This window comes from Crocuta crocuta, unplaced genomic scaffold, assembly GCF_008692635.1.
Source record: "Crocuta crocuta isolate KB4526 unplaced genomic scaffold, BGI_CrCroc_1.0 scaffold256, whole genome shotgun sequence".
NCBI classification, from domain to species: domain Eukaryota; kingdom Metazoa; phylum Chordata; class Mammalia; order Carnivora; family Hyaenidae; genus Crocuta; species Crocuta crocuta.
Window position 1 is genome coordinate 1,117,410 of NW_027530999.1, and position 19,075 is coordinate 1,136,484.

Here is a 19,075-nt window from a genome sequence, read left to right on the forward strand (position 1 = left end):
CATCTATTCTTGCAGCCCCAGGTTGAATATGTTTTTTGAATCATTGGCTAATATCAGCATTTAGTCAATAAGATTCATGAGTAGGGATGTTTGGGCCACTTTTGCTAGCCTGGGCTACTGGATCCCTGGGCAATAAGGTCTCTAACTGATCCACACATAATTTCACGTTAGCAAAAACTGTGGCTCAGTTGGTTGAGCGTCCAACTTCAGCTCAGGTCATGATCTCACGGTTCGTGGGTTCGAGCCCTGCATCAGGCTCTGTGCTGACTGCCAGCTCAGAGCCTGGAGCCTGCTTCAGATTCTGTGTCTCCCTCTCTCTCTGACCCTCCCATGCTCACGCTATCTCTCTCTCAGAAATAAATAAAACATTAAAAAAAAATTTTAAGTAAAATAAAGAAATTAAAAAAAAACCTATTTGTGGAAAATATTTTACCCAAGCTTGCACAGTGATTTTCATGCCTTGCCCTACCTCTTTTGATCCAGTGACAGTTTTGATCCAGTGACAGTTAACCAATGGTTGTCTAAAGAACCAAAAAGAAAGTCAGACTCCTCCCAGGAACAATGGGCATTCAATCTTATATCAGAGAGTTTTTTCACAGCACAACCCCAAGATCCTTGTAATCAACAATTATGTTTGACCACGAAAGTGAAACTATCTCTATTTTAACTCAAGGATAACCAAAATAGACTGGTGAATGGGAACTGGCAATATGCTGTTCTTCCTTAAAATTCCCTGGTTCTAAGTTAAATTGTTTATTTTTTTATTCTTTTTATTTTAATGTCATTAATATTTAATTTTGTCATGGTTCTTACAGAAATTTTTATTTTCTAGTTTTACAATCAAAAAGTAAAGGGAACATGTCAGCTTTATTCTTGGGGAAATGTTTTAATGTATAATTTTTAGAGATCAGTTAACAAGCTAGAAGCCTGCTTCCCAGACCTTTTATTCTGATCTTTTGAGTCAATCTATGTAAACAAAGAAACCTGAGTGATTGTCTAGTCAATTCAGACTTCTTACCTTACAAATGACAAAAGAAAACAATGTACAGATGAGTTTAAATGACTTGTTCACGTTTACAGGGTTAATAGAAGCACACACCTCTCTTCTTCCTAATCACCGATACAGAATGTTAGTTCAAAGGAATTCAGAGAAACAAGAGGTGCCTCTAGTGTAGGGTCTTTTGGAGAAACATCATGGAGGAATTGAAATTGAAAAGAAGTATTTTTTAACCAAATCTTACTTTCACAAAAATAACATGCTAGCAGGGCACCAGGGTGGCTCAGTAGGTTAAGCATCTGACTCTTGGTTTCAGTTCAGGTCATGATCTCACAGATTTGTGAGTTCAAGCCCCACATTAGGCTTTACACTCAGCACAGAGCCTGCTTGGGATTCTCTGTTTCCTTCTCTTTCTGCCCTTCCTCTGCTTGCTTGCTCTCTCTCAAAAATAAATATATAAACTTTAAATTAAAAAAATAGGGGTGCCTGGGTGTCTCAGTTGGTTAAGCATCTGACTTCAGCCCAGGTCATGATCTCTTACAGCTCAGAGGCTGGAGCTTACTTCAGATTCTGTCTCCCTCACTCTCTGCCCCTCTCCTTCTCATGCTCTGTCTCTCCTTCTCTCTCAAAAATAACCAAACATTAAAAACCTGTTTTTTTAAAATAAAATAAATAAAAATAAATGACATGCTAGCAATAGAAAATTTTGGAAATGCTATAACATACAAAGAAAGGTGATGGGACAAATTACTCATAACCATGAAAGTAGTAGTTTTGATGCATTTCTCTACAATCTTTTTTCCCCAACACATTATTTGTTGATGTTTTCTATCATTATGATCATAGTAACCCGAGGCCTGCTCCATGTTGTAATAACTCTCCATAAATACCATTTTAATTACTACACAACAGTTTTTTTTACATAATCCCTTAACTTTTTCCTATTTTTGAATTATTAATTAGAAGGGAAAGATTTAAATAAAGAAAGGAAAAGTATTTAGAAGAGGAAATGTATTTACAGCAAATTAACACACCAAGATACTCATAGATGTATATTTGGGCTTTGAGGTCATAGGTGAGATCTTTGTTTTATTTTTTGTATTTTTCTCAGTGATGCAAAAACACTAATAAGCACACCTACGCTTATTGAACATTTACCATGTACTTCATGCCACAGATATATTTTCTCATTTAATCCTCACAATGACTAACCAAGATCACTGTTATATGTTCACTTTAAAAATAAGGAAAATGAGAGGTGCCTGGGTGGCTTAGTCAGTTAAGCGTCCGACTTTCGCTTAGGTCATGATCTTGCGGTTGGTGGGTTCGAGGCCCGTGTCGGGCTCTGTGCTGAAGAAGGCTGGAGCCTATTTCAGAGTCTGTGTCTCCCTTGCCCTCTGACCCTCCCCTGCTCACTCTGTCTCTCTCTCTCCTAGAAATAAATAAAACATTTTTTAAAAAAATAAGGAAAATGAGATCTAGTGGTGTTAAGGGTCTTGCAGAAGGTTAGTGATGGAGCCACACTTTTTCCCAGTTCCATCTGAGAAGGGAGCTGCCCTTCTCCACCACTATACCACATATCCCAAGCTTTTCATGAATATCAACCACTTTTATAATCAGAAAGCTATTTTTAAAAATGAAAATAGATTGCAAATAGCTCATTTCTGGTGCAAGCACATAACTTATTACCTGTAGAGTGTAAAAAACAATCTACCAAAATCCCGGAACAGCTAAGAAAGTCATCAATACATGAAATCCCTTCAGTCCTATCTACAATGGTTAAAATTCAAATATGTTTCAGGTTTCTCTAAAATTGATTAGAAATAGAAAAAAGAAGCGGTGTTAATTGCAGTTACATGAATGAAGTCTGGATTCTGAGACTGGATGAAAATTGATTGTGCTAAAAGTAGTCGTCTGTAATTAATTGAAACTATGCTGTGCACTTTAATTAGTCAGCATAACTTATTCTAAGTGGTAGCAGTAAGTTCTGGAGTATCTCATTAAATAAGAGCCTGGCGGCCTCACCTTAACTGAGGTTCTGTTTCCTACAGTAGTCTGATTTCTACATCCACGACTCTAATTTGAAACTTCAGGAAAGGTGATGCATCCTTTTATAATCCAGGGGTACCCATTATAAAATCTTCTTCATTCTTTCATTCAGAAGACTTGGGAAAGTCAGTAAACATTATAAAATACACTTGATAGATTTATCTTTGTTTTCTATGAAGAGACGCTGAACGTACATTTTTGAAAAATGAGTCTCCAAATGTTTTTTAAGCCTATTTATTTTGAGAGAAAGAAAGGATGAGTAATGGAGGGACAGAGAGAGAGAGAGAGAGAGAGAGAGAGGATCCCACGCAGGCTCCATGCTGTCAGCCAAGAACCCGATGTGGGGCTCAATCCCACAAACTGCAAGATCATGACCTGAGCTGAAATCAAGAGTCAAATGCTTAACCAACTGGGCAACCCAGGCCCCCAGGTCTCCAATTCTTTTTTCAAATTCCTCAGTACCTAAATAATTCAGGTTTATGGTATTTACAAAGGTCAGATAGTTGTTCTTCTTTATTGTTGTTTTGAACCTTAAAAAACTTATAACAGCAATGCATACTTAGAAAATTCAGAAAGTGTGGAAAAGTATAAAGCAGGAAAAAGTCAGCCATCATCCCTTCATCCAAAGACAGATTACTCTTAACATAGCAGTGTATCTCCTTTTAGTTTATTATCAAGCCTTTGCTTTTGTATATTGGAGATAATTCTTTTGGCACACTTTGGAATTCTACTAAAAGGACTTGTTAAAAAAGAAATGTTGGATTTTATTCCTAACCTTAACCTGGATAAGTGGTGGCCATTCCATGTGCTTCTAGCAACTCAGACAGATTGTCCCAGTGTCTGCTGCCCTGAGCCTTCGTCAAGGGGAGGCCTCTGCTGAAGGGACAGGACCCATTCATGTGGTAGGAAGGTGTACTGTAGACATAATAAAGAAGCATACAGCCTTGGATTAATCACATTGGGCTGGCCCTTAATCCCTGAATGTTTACCTCTGAAGAAATAAGCTAAGAATTATCATTCAGAGCAACTTTGAAGAGTTCCCAGCAGAGAACAACCACTACCAAGCATGAGGGTAGAGAAGATGGTAAGATAGAAGGACTGAAAAGTGAAGTGCAACCCTGATGGTGTCAGCAAGTCACAGAATTTAGAATCATAGAAATTGAGATTTGCAGGTAAAGAGTATGCATCTCAGTCCCACACTCAGATGTTGAAGGAAAAACATCCCTTGTTTTCTTTAAAGAAAATTAAGTGGTATCGAAGCATCGCCCTTACCAACTGGAAAGTTGACTTGAGCACCAAATATGGAAGGATGATGTGGTGTCAGAAATCAAGGGCAGATTTTCCATCCTCCATCTGTCATGCTGACAGCTAACAGCCAACAAGCCCCAAGTGGCTCCTTGAAATCCAGTTTCTCTCTATGTCCCTGCCATGTGGGAATCAGAGTTCAAGTCAGGCCCCCAGTCATACCCTCTGGCACACTCTTGGAGGTCAGACCAGTTTGCACCAGTCTCCCATTCATCTCAGAATCCACCACCTTCCTTCTCTTTTCCTGCCCCTGAAAATTTCCCCTTCTTCTCTTAAGTTCTTTAAAATAGTTGCCTCTTGGGGAGCCTGGGTGGCTCAGTCGGCTAAGCATCCAACTTCAGCTCAGGTCATGATCTCACGGTTCATGGGTTCAAGCCCTGCATTGGGCTCTGTGCTGACAGCCAGCTCAGAGCCTGGAGCCTATTTCAGATTCTGTGTCTCCCTCTCTCTCTGACCCTCCCCTGCTCATGCTGTCTCTCTCTCTCTCTCTCTCTCTCTCTCTCAGGAATAAATAAAACATTTAAAAAATTTTTTAAAGGTAAAATAAATAAAATAAAATAATTGCCCCTTTTCCCTTACACCAGGACACCCAAAGTACTCTCTTCAGGCTTAACAAAATAGAAGCCAACCAGGGACAGACCTTGCAGAAAATTTCTGCTCCAATCCTCCCCTGAAGTAAAGGAGAGCAAATGGCCTGGTTTCCCTTTTGAAAGACATGAAGGAAATTATAAAGAGAAAAATACAAAGTAATATTTTTCAAAAAATCCTGCCATAGATAAGACCCTTACTGAGAGGACTCATTAAGTTCACACCAAAAGACAATCTCTTTCATTCTTTAGCACTAGGAGGCCATGTTTGCCATAAGGTGATGCACATGGGCTTAGAAGCCAGACTGAGACTCTGATGCTATGCAATCCTAGCTTTATGACCGTCATCCTCTAGGCTCAGTTTTCTCCTAGCACAGTGCTTGGCACAGAGTAGGGTTAATTAATGTTATTTTTCCTTGCTCATGGCCAGTTGCCTCCCTAAGTCACTGTCCCTCCAGTCCCAAAACCATTGCTCTAATTCCTCATATCCTGAGAGCGACTCTAAGAAAGACCATCCTTCCTAAAATGAGTACCTGCCGTCCACACTTGAAACTGCTCAAGTAATGGATTTTTAGTTGAATTTGGTGTATATGATCCTGGTCCTTCAAATGGTAACTATTTTCCTGCTGGAGAAAGTCACAACTAATCCAGTTTAACACTTTGACCACTAAGTACCCTCCAGAAGCTCTTCAACCATGAGTATCATTGGATGTGACCAGTTTGAACATTTTATTCCTCCTCAGAACTCCTTTTGATCTATGAGGAAAACTATCTTCCTAGAAATAACCCAAGTGACATAGTATGTTCTTAAATTCATCTCTCTTCATTTTTCCTATCTCCTAGTCAGATACAGAGTTTTGGGATAAGATGCAAGCAGAATGGGAAGAAATGGCCCGGAGGAACTGGATATCTGAGAACCAAGAAGCTCAGAACCAAGTTACAATCTCAGCTAGTGAAAAGGTGATCAATTCTGTTCTTATCTATGCTGACCAGTTTTCTCAACCTCTTGCATCATATTTTTATAAATCAGTTTACAACTATTTTGTGAAAATGTTAAGAATGAAACAGACAATTTAATGTCAATCTGACCTAGAAGAAATTATGGCAGATGAAAACAATAAAATCATCCAACGTGTGAAGACAGCAAAGCTGGCATGGAATATCTTTATTTTTATCAATGTTAATACAGTTTGGTAGTCAACAAGAGCTTGGATCCTGACTGCTGGCAACTTACCGAACTGACTGACATTGAGGGTGGGTTGGAACAAAAATTGGCTAACCCCACCATGCTTTTTGTCAGTCATTCATATGAGCCATGTGGATGAGCTAACAGATAATATCAATGGACAGGGGAGTAAAGTGGGGACTTAGGACTATATTTCACAGATGGTCCTCACACAGCTCACAAAATACATGGAAAAGGTACCCTTCACACAGTCAGGTCAAGTCCCAAGGGAATTCTTCAAAGATATTCCCCTGATAGGAGCCCCAGCAAATGTGAGAGTTCAGTGAACAACCAGCCAAATTACCCATGATATCCCAGTTACCCTTGGATTTATGCTTTTAAAAACACTTCTGAAAATAAATTGAAATGATTTAAAAAATAGAAAAAAATACAGAATTTTCTTACTCAAGAGGAAACAATACCTATAATATACATATATATGTTTGCATATGGACTTTTTATGGTAGAGGAAGTCTCAATAGTATTCATTTCTGGATAACTTCCATTTGTTCAATTGAACAGATATTTATTGAATGCCTACCTTGTAGTGGATATGATGATGAATAGTCTCCAGTCTTAGGGGATTTTCAACCTACAAAGTCATTAAAATGTCTTCCTTACCCCACTATTCTCTGTCCCTCTGTAGGCCAGGCAATCTCACAAAATCCGAACAACTATCTTTTAAAAATAACTCTTTTCCACAATGAAATCAAAACTAAGCAAAAAGAGAAAACATTGACACAGATTGTCAGACTCTAGGCTACAATTCATGCACCTGAGGCACGGCTGGGCCCTGAGCTCCTCACCCCTGGGACCCCATATCTGTTACACCACTACATAAACTGGTTGTACCCTGCGGCTCTGATAAGGGGGTTGTCTTTCTCAGTGCCAGTGGAGAATGAAGGTCTCCATTTAATGTATTTTAAAATCTTAACAGCATCATCAACAAACTAGCTTATTTGTATCTATCAAATTAGAAGATATTATGGTAATTTATGCTGGTAGAGTTGCAACAAATCCTTTCTTTCAGAGATTTCCAATGAGAGTTTAACTTGGAACAAACTTGCTCAAAAACGGTTATATAATTCAAGAGCTCCAAAAGAGTTCATAGCCTTCAATCTAATGAAGCCCTCTAGAAGTCCATCCTAAGGTAATAATCATATGCAGACAAAGATTTGAGTATGAGGTCTTCATGCAACCTTATAACCTTGATAATAAAAAAATTGAAAGTAGCCTGATCCCCATCAGTAGGAGCTTGATTAAGTAAGTTTGTGCACAGGTAGATAATTTTAAAAACTAAATGGGGCATAAGCTATAAAACTGCATATGTATATTTATTTATTTACATATTCACAAAAATATTAGATTATTTATAAATCCCATATTTTTAAAATATTACATTATTCATAAATTCTGTATTATTTAAATTTTTGAGATAAAAGATGTATAGTTTTAAAAGATGCATTTTCAATGGGGCAGTATGGCCCCCCCATGGGGCAAAAACTCGTTCAAGGAGCAAGAAGATAAAAGAATCTCAGATATTAGAATGGTTCGTAGACCTCCAAAGGGTCACAGCATATACATAGATGTGCAGTGTGTGGCATTAACATTTCAGGGGAAGGGATAGTAGCACTTAGCAAAAATATGTCCAAAACTCTGTATTTTGTTAATCTTGGGGAGAAATGATTGAAACAAAAAGAACAAAAGAGTAACAGAGAGAAAACAAACTCCAAAATATCAGCAGTGATATTTCGGTTGTGGCATTATGGATAACTTTGTTTCTTTTTATATTATTCAATAACAAAACAATATCATCTAAACTGTATACAATGAGAATGTACTACATTCATAGAAGGGGAAAAAAACAGTAATTTAAATTAAATAATTAGAATAAAAACATTAAAGTCAAATTCAAAAGGTGCTTACTGAACATGAGAATAAAGAGAGAAATCGATGGATCTTGTATTGGCTCTTCTCTGCATTGTAGGGATATTACTTTCATACTGAAAATCCCTTCAAGGATTGGCCAGGAGCATTTGAAGAAGGCTTAAAACGACTGAAGGAGGGGGACCTGCCTGTCACCATCCTGTTCATGGAGGCAGCAATTCTTCAGGACCCCGGAGATGCTGAGGTATCCGCTTCATCTTGCCAGGCTCACAAAGTGACTGCATGTAAATGAGGGAAGAGGATGCCACAGAGCTCTACACGGTTGCATTTTCTTCCGTTAAAGGTTCCCAAAGGAGTTAACCTGGTTTACTGTGCTGTGGGTTTGAGAGTTACAAGTAAGCACCTGTTCTCTAACCAAATTCGCAGTATCTCCAGTGCCCAGCATACAAGGATGGGGACAAGAAATGAAAAAACCAAAACTGCCAACCTAGAGGCTCGGCAATAGTTTTCAGGGGGCAGGGTATAGTTTCGTCTAGGACTAGAGTCATATCCTATGTCGCTCTTGATTTACTCATTCAACGCTTGTTGAGCACATACTATGTCCCAAGAACTGTGCCAGGCACTGGCTTCAAATATTGAGGAGCTGGAAAAATGGAAAAGATACACTTATGTTCTGTGTGGAGAGACAAGGAATTAAATCAATGCGGTGTAAGAAATGCAGTGTTAGAGGACACACAGGATGGCGGGGGAGCAGAGAGCAAGGATCCTAAGCCAGCCTTCCCCCACGGTTAAATCCAAAACTGAGTTTTGAAGGAGAGGGATTAAAGACAGCAGGAGAGCTGAGGTGTTAAGATGCAGTGGTTTGTGAGTGGGCAGTGGGGCATGAAACATTGTGTCAGGAGGTAGAGGAGCGGAGATAAGGGCAGGAGAGGAGGCAGGAAGAGGTGGGTAAGAGTCTGAACTTCATGAAAGCGGAGGACTCTACTCAGCAGAGGAATATAATCAGATTTGCATATTTGAACTGAAAACCCCCTTTCTCTGAGGTGTGGAAGGTGCTGGAGACTGAGGCCAGAAGACCACCCAGGGAGGCTTCCATCATCCTATTTTGGTTCACATGTTTCCAAACCTACAAAGGCCTATAATTAGATAGTGGCAGATGTTAAGTCTTCTATTTTAGTTCATGAGTAATTTTCAGGAATTGTCATATAAGGAATCTTCCTCATAAGAAATTCACAGAAATTTTAGGGAGGGGTATACACGGCACTGGGACTGCAGCAAAGAATAGTGGTTAAGCTTCTAGGCTCTGCTGGCCTGACTGTGTAGGTTCAAATCCCTGCTCTACCACTCATGAGCCATGAGCCATGTGATCTGGGACAAGTCATGTAAACCGTCTCAGCCTCCATTTCCTCATATGTAAGATGGAAACCACGATTACAATAACTATCTCACTGGGTGTTGTGAGGAGTAAATTAGTTCATAAAAATGAAGTGCTTAGTTCAGTGCCTGACGTATCAGTAGTTAGCCTTCATTGTTAGTATTGGCTGTACTTAAAGTTTGTATAGGAAGGATGAGTAAACCAATCACTAGGTTAAAGCCCTGGTATCTTTTTAGTCAAAACGTTGACAGTGAAATGAGATTGAAATGAGAGTTGGAATTGTGAACCAAAATGTTGGAACCCTGGAAGATTAAAAAAAGATGTATATACACTATTACTCAGATTCATAAGTCAGAAGATTAGGGCACTGATTAACTAATGGATCCCAACCAAGGACCCAGGGTCTCTGAATCTTGGAGACCTCTAAATTAAGATAATGAACAATTTGTGAACAGTGAAAATGACACCATGCTCAAAGGCTAGCAAGAAGCCTCCCCAGAAGAACTGTTTCATCAATCTAAAATGTATGGAAGATGAGCTCAAAATAGGGGCTGCTCTGTATATGTCTGAAAGATTAAAGAGAAGTGTGGATATTTGGCGGGGGGGAGGAGTAACCAGTATTTTTTATGAGTTGGGTAATATGATATGGGTAATAATAACCCATGATGGGAAAAACCAATATAATTCTTACAGCACTTTGGGATGACTCTAAGTATTTTCATATACATTTGCTTTAAAATGTCTGTAGGTGGGAGAGCTATGCACTCCCCAAACCTTTGTAAATCCCTAAGACTCTGACACATCCCCATCCCCAGCAAACTTGAGGACAGTGTAGGCAATTAGAGGTTTGACTCACGTAGAATGCTCTTGTAATGGTATGGGATTATTGTTCTTATAAGTATATAGGGAGAATTTTGTTATATTAAATTTTGTTATATATTAAAACTTTCATTTCAGGTATGAAAAATGTTACCTGCTTGAAGACATTTGTCCATTGTTGACAATAGCAAAGGGTTGGGAGCAACCTTACAGCAGTAGGGAATTGGTTAAGTAAACAATGGAATATCCACTCAACAAAATTTGAATGGAAAATTCTAAGTATCACGATTTTATAAAACCATTAAAAGTGTTTATGATGCACGATAAAGTATAAGTGTAGGCTATAAAGTTATGTCTATATTATATTGCATTTTATATGTGCCTTATGCATTTTAACAGTGATATTACGGCAGTGAACACATTGGAATGGAGGATTTTGTTTTGTTTTATTTTCTCTAGTTCCTAAATTCCCTGTTACCTTTTATAATAACAGTCTGACTTGCATTTATTCAAGCTGATTTGATTTTGTACATCTTGAGATTCCTTACTATAAACTTTAGACTCTTCAGCTACATTTCTGGGTTATTTTTCCACTCTGTTTCTTCACAAATGCATAATTTTATATGTTTATCTTTTGGTTTTAAGACATCTAATATCATGAAATCTCGGATATTCAAATGTTTCCATGGGTCACAGGAGAATAAAGACAGAGGATCTTGACCCAGGTGTCAGAAGAGTCTTTGAATAAAAAAATGCAGGTGACATTTTTCCCTTTTCCAAGACTCTCGCGCCTGAGACAGGTTGCTCTGCATTGAGGAATCTAAAGCACAGGAGTGAATCTGATTCCTCTTGCAATGCTGACCTCAGTTGTTTTTTGTAGGCATGGCAGTTCCTCGGAATAACCCAGGCAGAGAATGAAAATGAACAAGCAGCTATTGTCGCCCTCCAGAGGTACATGAAGCTAAGTGCAAACTCACGGGCCTGGTGGACACTTGTTAATGGACTTCTGTTGTTTCAGATTTCTCTTTTGACCCTTAGGTACATTGTAAAGAATTTGGCCAGCATAAGTGCTGAGATGCCACGTATTACACTTAGCTGTAGGAAACAAGGATTTATGAAGAAATGGTGTTCCTAAATCACAATGTTTTGTCACCTGCAAATCAGTTGACCGTCACTGGCACAAGTGTCCATGTCAAAAGCAGTCATAAAATAAACTCATTAAATATATAGTTCCTCTTAACTTTCTAGCCTTCTGAAGCATTTGAAGGTTTTCCTCAGGAGAAAGTACATTCAAAATTATCTCAGTGTAATTTTAGCTCCTCATGTCTACAGAGAATCTCCCAAGGATAGTTTCAGTGACCTGAAATATCACTACTGAGCCCCTGACTAAAGGTCTAGGTTACTTTGGATGGACGTAGCATCACACTTTACCTGATTAGAGCCCCTATTTAAACCCTGGAAAGATAGCACTACCAAATAGACTTTCCCTTTCCCTACTTAATACATCCCCCTCTCCTCATATAATCTCTCCCTGAGCACTGGTGTAGGTACTGCTGTCTAGGGGTTTCTACTCAAAGTCTTCTCCAGGGACCACCAGCTTCATTATCACCTGGGAGTTTGTCAGACCTGCTCAGGCTTGGGCCCACTCCAGGCCCACTGTATTACATAATCTGCCTTTTACCAGCTCCCCAGATGATTCTCATGTACATGAAAGCTTGAAAAGCCTCTGCTAGAGGCCAGTGGAATAGGGTGAGAGGAGCAGCTCTAACCTGTGCCTCCTGCAAACCCACATCACTTGTCTAGAAACATGAAATTCTCCCTCGTCTTTAAAAGATGCTGGACAGCGTTTCATCTTTGGATATCCGAAGTTAGCTCAAATCAGTTTGCTTTGTGCATAAGATACATTTACTATATTAATAGTAGAGCAGTGCTAAAACAGTGATATTCCTGCCTCGTGAGATAAAGTCCTAAGAAATTTTGTGCAAGGATTAGCCACCTTTTCTATAGTTTTTAAAACCATTTAGGGGCACCTCAGTCCATTAAATGTCCAACTCTTGACTTCAGTTCAAGTCATGATCTCACAGTTGTGATATCAAGCCCCATGTCGGGCTCTGTGCTGAGCGTGTGGATTCTCTCTCTCCCTCCCCGGCTCACACACTCTATTTCTCTCTCTTTCTCTCTCAAAATAAATAAACATTTTTAAAAAACATTTATTAAATTACCAGATCTAGCACTCATCAAGATGAGTTTTAACTTTCTTACAAGTATACTGAGGTCCCAATTTTGACATAAATAAATATGGTATTTTCCAGGGGCTTAATATAAACTTCTCCATGCTTTACTTTAATTAGTAAAGACTTCAAATCTCCCAAAGAACTGTTAGACTCTGTCTCTGAAAAAAATGCAAAATTAGCTTTTTGTTTATTTACTTATTTATTATTATTTATTTACTTATTATGCAGGTGCTTAGAATTACAGCCCAACAACTTGAAAGCTTTGATGGCTCTAGCTGTAAGTTACACTAACACCGGCCATCAGCAGGATGCCTGTGAAGCTCTAAAGAACTGGATTAAGCAAAATCCAAAGTACAAATACCTTGTGAAGAGCAAGAAAGGATCTCCAGGCCTTACTCGGAGGATGTCCAAGTCTCCAGTTGATAGGTATCCTTCTAACTGACAGTGGGCAGTAAACACTCATATACACAGTTAGTCACCTTAAGGGTAATTAACAAGCCTCTCCACCACCACCAGCTCAATTCACCAGAATGATTGTAGGACAACATCCTGCTAGAAGAGCATCTCCGATTAAAAAGATTGGTGCTGAGACCAGAACCAGCAAACAATCGGACGCATGATCCACATTGTAGTCATTCACTGAGCACCATAATTTAAGGCAAAATGCTGTGGACACATAATTAACCTAAAATAAATTACAAAATGTATCACATTTCATAAAGCCTGAGAATTAGATATGAGTAGAAACGGAAGTCCTTTCTTCTAGGGGTTTTGTTTCTCTCAGCAATAAATCATGATGTTAAATTCTTTCTCACAGAGCCCTGGGGTTTTCTACATTGGCACTCACAGGGTCAGTGAAACTCTCCTTGTGAAGACCTTACTTAGCACAGTCTTGTCTCTTTGTATGACAAAATATTTCATGAAAATCAGCAGGTATTTTTTAATATGCAGTATTAATAGTCCTCTCATTAAGCAAAGATGTTTCAAGCAAGATTTTTCCAGTCTGTAATGTTCTCTTGGAACAGTGGACATAATAGTAAATAATATATGTTCAGACTATTTGGATTACAAATCTCATTTTTCCCCTTGTAGCTCTGTTTTGGAAGGAGTTAAGGAATTATATCTGGAAGCTGCCCACCAAAATGGAGATATGATTGACCCAGACCTACAGACAGGTCTGGGAGTACTGTTCCACCTGAGCGGAGAATTTAATAGAGCAATAGATGCCTTTAACGCTGCCTTAACTGTTCGGCCAGAGGTAAGTGCACAAGAAACCATAAGGTTCTCTGTTAAAAAATAAGTTGTCACAGGCTACACTTTGCACATTTCTACTACACCTTATTTCCCTGCACCCAATCATTTAAAATGATGAGTACTAATGATATGCTACTGTGGCTGTTAATACTTGAGTACCTAAAATAGAAACACGAATTGCCTGACAGCATCAAATGGTAGCTGCTCTTTGATGAATGAAAGTCATTTCACAAAGCTGTCCATAAAATTGTTTGAGTAATTCACCACTGTCATGGTCCCTATCCATGAGCACTGGATAAATTTTTAGCCACCATCCTTCTTCTGAAAGAAATAGGAGAATACTCCATCACTGTGGCTTGTACTGGTGGTTAGCTCTAATTTTGTCATCAGGACTATTCATTATGGAACCGTCTCGGGGCAACCTTGGCAAATGGAGACCGCAGTGAGGAAGCCGTGGAGGCCTACACACGAGCCCTGGAGATCCAGCCCGGCTTCATCCGGTCTAGATACAATCTGGGAATAAGCTGCATCAATCTGGGCGCCTACAGGTGAAGTATGGTCACAGGCTGAGAACCAGGAGACACCCTCAGGGCTGAGGTGGAATAACCCACCTGAAAGATTGTTTCCCGGTGAAAATGCCTCCTTTTGTAGGCGTAACCCTCCTCCTCTTGTTAAGGGAAAGTTGGAACCATCAGATCCTGAGGCCTGTGGCTGTAGGAACATTGTGCCTCAGGGTTTCTCAGCCCGTGGAGGCATCTTGTGAAATGTAGATCCCCAGGCTCCTCCCCCAGAGATTTCAGTTCAGTCATCCTGGGTTGGGACAAGTTATTGACACCTCCAAGGACAACTGTTTGAGAAACTTGAACAGTCCAACCCTTCGCTTCCCACGTAAGGAAAAAAGAGAACCTTTCGGCAAGGGGACAGGAAACCAACAAATGATTTAAGAAGGTCCAGGGTCGGGGCGCCTGGGTGGCTTGGTCGGTTGAGCGTCCGACTTTCGCTTGGGTCATGATCTCGCGGTTCGTGGGTTCGAGCCCCGTGTCGGGCTCTGTGCTGACTGCCAGCTCAGAGCCTGGAGCCTGTTTCAGAGTCTGTGTCTCCCTCTCCCTCTGACCCTCCCCTGTTCATGCTGTCTCTCTCTCTCTCCTAGAAATAAATTTAAAAAAAAGAGAGAAGAGGAAAAAGGTCCAGGGTCAGTTTTTGGCCAACCACAACAAAACCAGGTTTTCTAAAACTACTTTGCCAGTAAAGATGGTTAAAAGTTTTTTTTTTTTAATTTTTTTTAATGTTTTTTTATTTCTAGGAGAGAGAGAGAGAGACAGCGTGAGCAGGTGAGGGTCAGAGAGAGAGGGAGTCACAGACTCTGAAACCGGCTCCAGGCTCTGAGCTGGCAGTCAGCACAGAGCCCGACACGGGGCTCGAACCCACGAACCGCGAGATCATGACCCAAGCGAAAGTCGGACGCTTAACCGACTAAGCCACCCAGGCGCCCCGGTTAAAAGTTTTTTTAAGAGAAATTTTTAAATGGCGAGTTTATGGTTTAAAATGTCTTTCTTGTTCTGTCATGATTCCTCGTCATCAGGTCTTTATCCTGTATCCTATTTTTCCTCATCTACAGGGCCCATAAATGACCTTTATTTCTTTTAGGTAATAAAAGTATAGGTAATTTTTCCTTCTTTATTTTTCTACTTTTCCTACTTTCTAAATAAATATTATTTTCATAATTGGGAAAAAGAGAAGTGTTAGTTTTAAATCCCACAAGAAAAGTAAACCCTTCCTCATTCTCAGAAAGAGCCAGGCTTTTAGAATCAGACAAGCTTGGATTCAAATCACAGCTCTGCCATTTACTGGTTTTGTGATTCTGGGCACATAACTGTGAGCCTCAATTTCTTCACCTGCTTAAAAAAGTGGTAATATTTATCTCAAAGGATTACTGTGCAGGTTAAATGTAATTGCCTAGCACAGAGCAGTAGTAAGCATTTATTATTATGATTATGATCATTGACGTCATCATCAGTATCCTTAGCGTTGTCTATTCAGAGAAGTCATCAGAGAGCTACATAACTGGATTGCATCCTTTTGACATCCAAAGAATTGCTGTTTCTGAACTGCTTTGGGGACTGTGCCACTGGCAAATATTGAGGTTTCAGAAACTGGTTGCTACATTTACACTAAAAGAATCTTAGAAAGAAGAACATTAGTCACTGGATTACACCCGTCCTCCAGGAGGACCTTGCTCAGGTTAAAACCAGTAATAGCTGAGTGATTCTGGAGTGACTGGCTTGCTTTATTTCATGGACGCTGTGGAGTGTGACCACAGGGGCCCTCCTTACATCAGCTCTGCGGGGGGCCACGGAGAATCTCTGCTGCCCCCTCGCACATCAGCTGTCAAATGCCTGCCGATGTCTATTTTGTATACGAAGTTCACTCCGGTCTCGTCTGATTTTCCTAACCCGATTTTATCTCTACTCCCTTTAGTCACTTACTTTCTAACTATGCCATATAGATGTATTTTATAAGATACCCTAGGTCCTTTGCTTGGAACAAGGAGAGTTGTAAATAAATATGTATGTACATGTAGTCATATTCAATTCAGTTGGAGGAGGCTTTTATAAAGCTTCTGATTGAGTATTTCTTAACTATAACTCCTCGTTACAGTGTAGAAAACAGTACTTGAGAGGCCAGTCAAATACTTTCTTAGCACTCAAATGTGTAAGCCTCAGTAGGGCACTGGCTCTCAGGAGGCCTTGAAGGTCCATGAAGTAGAAATGGGCAACTCTACTGAGAGTAGATTTTTAATCCTCAAGCAGAACGTCACCTGTACAGGAGCAAGTCAGAGTTGCCATATAAAATACAGAAAGCCCAATTAAATTTTAATTTCAGATGAACAGCAAATATGTTTTTAGGATAAGGATTTCCCAAATATTGCATGGGACATGCTCATACTAAAAATTATTAACTGTCTATCTGATATTCAGTTTTAATGTGCATCCTGTGTTCTTACTTGGCAAATCTGGCAACCTTGATCAAATGGCTACCTAAAAGTTTCAAAACATCTCAGCTAAGCTTTGTGGGTCTTTTATTGCCATGCTGGATGAGAGAAATTTTGATAAGTACTAAATATTTTGCATTTTTCCCCTAAGAAAAGAAGACCACCAAGTGAGACATAAACCTTACATGAATTCTGAAAATAAGTTTAACTTGAGGTATAAGTAGATAGTTAGGAAGTAATAACCCTCAGTAGAGATGTGGCTCAGAAGAAAAACCACGAGCTGGTTCAGATACTTCCATAACCACCGGAGTCTTTCAACTTCTCCCTCAAGAACTGCAGATGTCCGTGTATGTAGCTATACCACTTGTTGTTTGTCATTGCACATTTTCTTTTCTTTCTTTTTTTTTAGAGAAAGAGGGAGAGAAAGCATGAGTGGGGAGAGGAACAGGGGGAGAGAAAGAGACAATATTAAGCAGGCTCCTTGCTCAGCGCAGAGCCTGACACAGGCTCAATTCCATAACCCTGGGATCATGACGTGGGCTGAAATCAAGAGTCGGATGCTCGACCAACTGAGCCATCCAGGCGCTCCTGTCATTGCACATGTTCTGTAAAGAGTCAAAGGCAAGCCCTTCCCAGTATTGTATGCAACTGAAATAAGGAAAGGAAAGTGTTGGCATGAAATGTGGGTGTAGCTCAAAATGCCACCCCTCTGTCAGTAGGAGCTCCAAAATAGAATTTAGACCAAAGGATCTTAACATCTTCAAACGCGAGGACTCTTTTTAATGAAAAACATAAATCACATTCCCTTTGATGGTAGTATTTTTAGTATTAATATAATGAGGAAAAGATACTATAAAATGAGGAATGCTTTTAAATGAATGCACTCTATTTGTCAAGACATACATGAATAGCTTATTCATACTTATATGGGTAAAACATTTAAAAACTGTTCACACATATATATGTACAATTTTCTGAGCCCCCCAAAAGGACTCTGTGTTCCCAAGCTGGAGAACAGATTTAGACTATCCTCATGGGGCACTCTTCACGTTGCCTGGCAAAGTTAGCAAGGTAGACTAGTCTGGTACTCTCCATGTCCCTCAGAGACCACAGCCACACACTGGGGGACTGGCAAGTCCTGTGCAGGAGGGGATTCCGGGCTCTTCCTCCCCCAGAGCTCTTATGGGCCGAGGATGAGGAAAGGAAATGGAGTCCTCATCTTCTGAGCTGCCATCCTGTGACAAGGAAGCCAGAAAGGGCCTCCAAAGTTAACCCCACATGTGCATCTGTTTATAAACCCTCCTCTCTTGCTTGATTACTAAACATCCAAAAGAGAGGATGATTAGAACACCACTCCCTTCCATTGGCCTGGTCACCACACACAGTGCAACCACTTCCCACTTGCCCTTTATTTCCAGGCAGAGCTAACAATACAGATGAGCCAATGCTGAGATCATGTGCATTGGAATCAGAAGTCCAGCCGCACCTCAGAGCTTCTTACCAGATGCTTAACAACGACCTTGGAGGATTAAGTGGGATGAACTGTGTGAAAAGCTTTTAAGACGAGTAAAGCAGATACAAATTACAGCAGTGTCCTTACTCTTCGCAAAGACCAGTTTGTCTGATACAGAATACATGCTTCCAGTGACAGTGGTCCTGAGAGGACAGACCCAGCAGGCACACTGAGTACACGAGCAAGAGAGCAGCTGTGGACAGAAAGAGCTGGAAGGTTCACAGGGTTGGTGTTCTCAGGACCCCTTTACACTCTGAATAATTATCTATCGAGAACGTCCAAGGGCTTTTCTGTGGGTTATATCTACCAATACCACATTAGAAGTTAAACTGAGAAAATCTATAAGATTCATTTAAAAATAATAATTAACTACATGTTAACATAAATTAGACATTTTATGAAAAATAATTATTCCCCAAAACAAAAAATACATAGTGGCATTCTTTTATCATTTTTGTAACTTTTAAAAATATCTTGCGTAGGGGCGCCTGGGTGGCTCAGTCAGTTAAGCACCCACTTCAGCTCAGGTCCTGATCTCATGGTTCGTGGGTTTGACACCTGCATTAGACTCTGGGCTGACAGCTTGGAGACTGGAGCCTGCTTCAAATTCTATGTCTCCCTCTCTCTCTGCCCCTCCTCCACTCATGCTCTGTGTCTCTCTCAAAAATAAAGACACATTAAAAAAATTTTTTAATATCTTGCTTAATAGAAGACAGAGTCTCATATCTGCCTCCACTTCCAATCTACTGGGATTTTACACATCGTGCAATCACTGTACAATTCCATTGTACACTTGTGAGAAAGTGTGAATAAGGTAAAATAACGTCTCAGAATTATT

The 19,075-nt window shown here is 39.9% G+C and overlaps 1 protein-coding gene across 5 annotated transcripts in view; it reads left to right on the forward strand.

The window, feature by feature from the left end:
• Positions 1 to 19,075, forward strand: part of PEX5L (peroxisomal biogenesis factor 5 like) — a 228,478-nt gene that overhangs the window by 201,223 nt on the left and 8,180 nt on the right. For all 5 annotated transcript variants that reach the window (XM_077770568.1, XM_077770567.1, XM_077770569.1 and 2 more), the window contains 6 exons: positions 5,782 to 5,898; positions 8,151 to 8,294; positions 11,125 to 11,195; positions 12,707 to 12,904; positions 13,571 to 13,736; positions 14,123 to 14,280. In XM_077770568.1, coding sequence (XP_077626694.1) covers positions 5,782 to 5,898; positions 8,151 to 8,294; positions 11,125 to 11,195; positions 12,707 to 12,904; positions 13,571 to 13,736; positions 14,123 to 14,280 — 854 coding nt within the window. The remainder of the gene's footprint in view (positions 1 to 5,781; positions 5,899 to 8,150; positions 8,295 to 11,124; positions 11,196 to 12,706; positions 12,905 to 13,570; positions 13,737 to 14,122; positions 14,281 to 19,075) is intronic.